Source organism: Oryx dammah, unplaced genomic scaffold, assembly GCF_014754425.2.
Source record: "Oryx dammah isolate SB20612 unplaced genomic scaffold, SCBI_Odam_1.1 HiC_scaffold_15, whole genome shotgun sequence".
In the NCBI taxonomy this organism is placed as follows: domain Eukaryota; kingdom Metazoa; phylum Chordata; class Mammalia; order Artiodactyla; family Bovidae; genus Oryx; species Oryx dammah.
The window spans coordinates 41,475,847-41,481,891 of record NW_024070199.1 but is presented as its reverse complement, the minus strand read 5'-3'; the positions used below and the strand labels follow the sequence as shown (position 1 = coordinate 41,481,891).

The 6,045-nt window shown below is 46.7% G+C and overlaps 1 protein-coding gene across 10 annotated transcripts in view; it reads left to right on the top strand.

Moving 5' to 3' along the window:
* The first annotated feature begins 3,751 nt into the window (after positions 1-3,751).
* SF1 (splicing factor 1) overlaps positions 3,752-6,045 on the top strand; it is a 15,712-nt gene continuing 13,418 nt past the window's right edge. For 6 of the 10 annotated variants that reach the window (XM_040256203.1, XM_040256202.1, XM_040256201.1 and 3 more), the window contains exon 1: positions 3,752-5,588. In XM_040256203.1, the coding sequence (XP_040112137.1) occupies positions 5,558-5,588 (31 nt within the window). In that variant the 5' untranslated portion in view covers positions 3,752-5,557. Of the gene's footprint in view, positions 5,967-6,045 lie in introns of all 10 variants that reach the window. The other 4 variants (XM_040256197.1, XM_040256196.1, XM_040256195.1 and 1 more) reach the window with 3 other exon arrangements.

The following is a 6,045-nucleotide window of genomic DNA, read 5'->3' as shown; positions in this document are numbered from 1 at the left end:
AATAGAGTTAAAATTCCACCTTCAAGATATAAATGACATAAAACATACTGAAAGGTTAAAGTGTACCGTGTGATGATTTGATACACATATATTGTGGAATGATAGTTAACACCACGAAAGTTGTCTGTTTTCTTATTGCTGAGTTTTGAGAGTATGGATAAAGTCCTTTACCAGATATGTGATTTGTACATAGCTATCTTGCTATTATTTCTAATTTGTACCCAACTCACAAATTCCAATACCTATCAACCCCTTGTTCAAATTAATACCTTTAATAGGAAGGTGTAAATGTACATGGTTTTCCAGGAAAGAATTATGAAGAGTACTTGGTGCATCGTGTGTGCTCACTCGCTGGTAGACAGTCCTAATCCGGGCTATGAAATCATGTGTGAGGCTCTCCAAAGGCTGGACATGGTGGGGGAAGGGCGGGTCAGAAACATCCATGGATTTGCTCCCTCCAGGCTCAACTAGCTCCACAATACTACCTCTCAATCTTGCCAGGGGCTTGGAGTTTCTGAACTATCAAATTAGAATGAAATGATGGAAAACGCCAGGGATTCATAGGGTGTCAAAACTTCTTTTTGGCCGCACTGTGTTATATGCAGGATCTTAGACCCCTGACTAGGAGTTAAATCCGTGCCCCTGCAGTGGAAACGCAGAGTCTTAACCACTGGGACACCACAGAAGTCCTAAAACTTATTCTTTACGTTCTGACACCAGTTCTCTGACACAACGGGCTGTTTCATAGTTCAGTTTAGACATGAATTACCCTGAGTGGGTGAAGATCCCACAGGCTGAAGGGTTCAACCACAAGACCTGGGCCTTGCTACAAATTTGGTAGTTCCCACAGCCCACTTCAGGTTCAATAAGTTGCTAGAATGACAAAGAACTCCGGAAAGTGCAGTATATATGACTGCTGCGTTATTTTAAAGGCTACATTTAAATGAAGAGCTAGATAAAGAGATGCATTGGGCAGCAAGGTCTGGACGAGTCCTGAGGTCAGGAGCCTCACCCTGATGCATGCAATCAGGGTGCATCACTGTCCTGTTACATTGGTATGTTCACCAGCCTGGAAGTTCTCCAAACTTCGTTGTTTAGTTTTTATTGAGGATTTATTACATAGGTGCAATTGAATAAATCACTGGTCATGTGACTGAGTGCAATCTCCAGCCTCTCTCCCCCACCCAGAGGTGGAGGGTAGGGCTCAAAATGGGTTGGTTTTTCTGGTGACCAGCCACCATCCTGAAGCTCACTCAGGGACCTCAGAGCTGGCAGTGAGTCTCCTTGTTAGCATAAATCCAGCAACCGGTCCAAAGGGCCTCATTATGAATAATGAAAGACACTCCCAGTACTCAGGAAATCCCAAGGGTTTCTGAAGCTCTTTACCAGGATTTGGGGACAAAGACCAGATAGATGTGTTGCTGTTTTCATTATACTGCACCCTGGTTTAAAATCAGGAGGCATCTGTGTATAATTCTTGACCCCACAGCTCAGGAGATGGTCCATTAAAACCAACCACGTCCTCCGATCTCCTTCAATCAGTGCAGTGCCCTGTACAGTAGCATTAATGTCCACATGCTACAGACAAAGAAGCTGAGATGCATAGACATTATATGACTTCCCTAGTTGCCAGCTGGCGGGTGGCTGGCCTGGGTCTGTAGGACTCCAACTTGCTTCAAAACTGGGAAGTCTGTTCCACGGTCCTCAGCCAGAAGGCGGCATGGCAACATTCTAATCCTGTTCTGCCAAATAGGAGTCTTGGACCGATAGACTACACTGGTAAGTTGTGTGATGCTGGGGTAGTTACTTAACCTCACTGTGCCTGGGTTTTCTCATCTATAAGTAACAGATAATACCCATCTCTGAAGGTGGTTGTGAAGATGAAACTACAAGGGAAAGAAGTCAGAACAGATCAGGGAGTAGCCAATGTCCAAACTCTTTTAACTATTCATCTGTCCTTAGAACACTTATAAAAATTGATCATATACTTGACCACAAAGGAAATTGTATTTTTTTAATTAAAGATTAGAGATTTTAAGACCATATTCTGAAGAATCTAAAAAAATGTAAATTAGTAAAAGGACAACCAAAATATTTTAACTTGGTAATTTTTTTAAAAACACTCTCACAAAAATCCTAAAGGAAATGACTAGAAAGCAGTGACAGTCACTACCCCATGAGAGTCACAGCTGCAGCCTTTACCATTACTAGTACGGTAATAGCATTATTAACAGTAATAGTACATTTTTGTTTGTGTGTTAGTCTCTCTCTTTTGCTAGACCATGATTTTCTCGAAGCAGGGGCTGAATTTCATTCAGGGTCATATCTGTCAAGCTGTTTTACATCTAGTAGTTGCTCAAACATCGAATGATTCTTTCTCCCTTCCTCCCTAGAATTTGTTGTACTTACTGATAATGTTTCCTTATTTTTCAGATGATTTAAACATTTCTATTTTTCCTTTTATGCCCACAGTATTAACTTCATTTTTATTAGTTACACTTGCTTAGTATAAAAAGTTAAACATCACATATAGAAATAGGAGAAAAAGTAAAAATTACCTGAGATCCCACTAACAGTGGATATTTGCTGATTGTTCTGTCAATGCATTTTTTTTTTTTTTTTTTGTCTTGCAGCACAGCTTGTGAGATTTTAGTTCCCTGACCAGTGATCAAGCTCGGGCCCCTGGCAGTGAAAGCGGCAAGTCCTAACCACTGGGCCATAGGAAACTCCCTCAATGCATTTCTTTATACAGTTGTATAATGTTATGTAAATGCTTTTGAACTGTGGTGTTGGAGAAGACTCTTTAGAGTCCCTTGGACTGCAAGATCAAACTCGTCAATCCTAAATGAAATCAGTCCTGAATATTCATTGAAGGACTGATGCTGAAGCTGAAGCTCCAATACTTTGGTCACCTGATGTGAAAAACTGACTCATTAGAAAAGACCCTGATGCAGGGAAAGATTGAAGGCAGGAGGAGAAGGGGACAACAGAGGATGAGATAGTTGGATGGCATCACCGGCTTGGACATGAGCTTGAGCAAGCTCTGGGCGTTGGGAATGGCCAGGAAGCCTGGTGTGCTGCTTGGGGTCACAGTCAGACACGACTAAGTGATTGAACTGAACTGAAATGGGACCACATCATACATTTTTTAAAAATACAAAAAATATTTTAAAAACATGCTGGTTCTTAAAATGTATTGGATAACTTCCAAGTACCTATTTCCCTCTTCAGCATCTTCAGTGACTTGTGTATCCTCCGTGGCTTTCTCTATACTCATATAATCATATGTATATACACGTATGGACTTTGTTTTACAAAAACAGGATCATGTAATAGCTATTTCTCTGCTTCTTTTCTTATTCAATAACAATACAGCACAGAAGTCCCTCCTTTTCAAGCCTGCCTACTAATCCAGGTTATGGATAATCTACTTCATTTAACCAATCACATATTGATGGTAGTTTTCTGTTTCCAGGTTTCTGCAGTTACAAACAAGACCACAGTAAATGCAATAGAAGACTTTGTAATCACATGCCTTGCTTAGGGGCAGATTCCAAAGAGTGGGATTACCACATTGAACATATTTTTTATTTTTCCCTGAAAGAGGTACAAAATTTTTTTAAGCCACACCATGCAGGATTTTAGTTCCCCAACCAGTGCCCCCATGCATTGGGAGTGCAAAGTCTTACCCACTGGACTACCAAGGAAGTTTTGAGAGGTATAATTTTAATAGATAATAGAATGCTTTTCAGAAAAGAATTCAAAGCAGTAACTTAGCCTTTTTTTTTTTTCCTGATTGTTGAAGATGTCTCATATCACCTTTAATTTGCATTCATTCTTAGGAGGTTGGTACTTTTCATGTTTTTTTGGCTATTTGGATCTGCTCTTCTCAGACTTGTCTATTCAGTCTTTACACATTGTTGTTTTTCTCTTCTAAATTATTTTTTAAGACTTCTTTGCATATTACAGATATTAGCTCTTTATCATATGTATGGCAAGTATACTTTCCTAATGTATTACTGTCTGTTGACTTTTATCATAGCTTCCTTTGGTAACTAACTTTTTTGTTTCCTGTCTTCATAAAGTCTCTACCCCTAGATGACTTCGACAATCTCCTAAACTGTACTGTGTCTGTTCTATTGTTTAAATTTAGGACTCTATAGGGCTCAGAGGGTAAAGCGTCTGCCTGCAATGCGGGAGACCTGGGTTCGATCTCTGGGTCGGGAAGATGCCCTGGAGAAGGAAATGGCAACCCACTCCAGTACTCTTGCCTGGAGAATCCCATGGACAGAGGAGCTTGGTGGGCTACAGTCCACGGGGTCGCAAAGAGTCGGACACGACTGAGCGACTTCACTTTATACCATTTACTAGCTAAATCTTTTCCTTACTGAATTGAAATGCCATTTTTTTTGGTTAGACCCTATCCTATTGTACTGTCTTTCCTACAACAATACCACATTGTTTCATTAGTGTGTCTTTTGTATTGTATTATTTGGAAAGGCAAGCTCCTCAACCTAGTTTACAAATTTCCCCACTATTTTCAGTTATTTTATTTGACTTAAAAGATGATCTAATCTCAGCTTCGCTGGGATTCTAATGAAAACGCACGGTATTTTTGATAACTTCATATTGCTTTCCACCTAAGATATGTGTACCTCCATGGGCTCGGATACCGTTTTTAAACCTTCCTCCCACTTTTTATTTTTTTCAAAAACAGGAAGTCCTCTTTTACCTGTGTTGTCGACGGATCCGGTTTACCGGTTCGCGCCAGCCCCTCCCCCATCCCTCGGTTCCGGGTTACCATGGGACTCGAGGATTGACGTCACCAAGGGCTTCCGCGCCGGACCCGAGGGTCGACGCTGAAGCCAGGGACAGAGACACGGCTTTGCCCCATCTATGCATGCGCGCTGCTATTCCTCTCCTCCCCGACCCCAATTCTTGTTCCGCCAAGGCTTTTCCGCCGCGACCTCTAGCTTAAACCCAGCGAAATTACTCCCGGGGGAAAAGGAGCAAGAAAAAAAAAAAAAATGGAACCAGCGATAGCCAATCCCAGGACATTACGACGCAACGGAGATTGACTGACTACACTAGCCCAGCCAATGGGAGAGCTCTTGGTCCCATACGTCACAGAGTTTGCCCCACCCTATCCCTCCTTTCTGGACTCCGAGCTCCGTTCGCGCAGTAACAAATGAAGTACGCGCTGCGACACCTCCCAGCTCCTCAGGCTCGGCCGCCATTTCCTCGCCTGGCCTAACGGTCCGGCCAATCCCAGAGCGCATCGAGAAAAGCTAAGGCTCCACCAATCGGAGGCCGCCGATTCCGACCCTTTGCCTCCGCTCGGCCCAATCCAGGCCCCGGCCCCGTCGCCCCCGGTCCGCCCCCGCGGCGCTCTCTCTCCTCCCTCTTTGTGCGTCTCGCGCCGCCGCCGCCCCGCCGCGTGAGAGGACGGGTTCCGCGCGCTCCGCGGCAGCGCAGTCGGGTCCCCTCCCCCCAGAAGATTCGCGAAGAAGCCGCCGCCGCCGAAAAGGAGCCGCCGGTGCCGGTCCCTGGGGGCGCCATGGCGACCGGAGCGAACGCTACGCCGCTGGGTAAGCTGGGCCCCCCAGGCCTCCCTCCCCTCCCTGGCCCCAAAGGGGGCTTCGAGCCGGGACCACCGACTGCCCCCGGGCCTGGGGCGGGGCTGCTGGTGTCCGGGCCGCTGCCGCCCCCGCCCGTGGGCTCGGTGGGGGCCCTGACCGCGGCCTTCCCCTTTGCGGCGCTACCGCCGCCGCCGCCGCCGCCGCCGCCCCCCCCGCCCCCCCCCCAGCCCCCGCCGCCGCCCCACCACCCCGCCTCGCCACCACCGTACTCGCCGCCGCAGCCGCCCCCTCCGCCGCCGCTCTACCAGCGCGTGTCGCCACCACAGCCACCGCCACCCCAGCCGCCGCGTCAGGACCAGCAGCCGGGCCGGACCGGCGGCGGAGGAGGTGAGTCGGGCCGAGAGAGCGCGCGAGGCGCTGCGCGGATGGGCCCGGCCGGCTGAGGGCCGCGCGGCGGCGGCGGCGG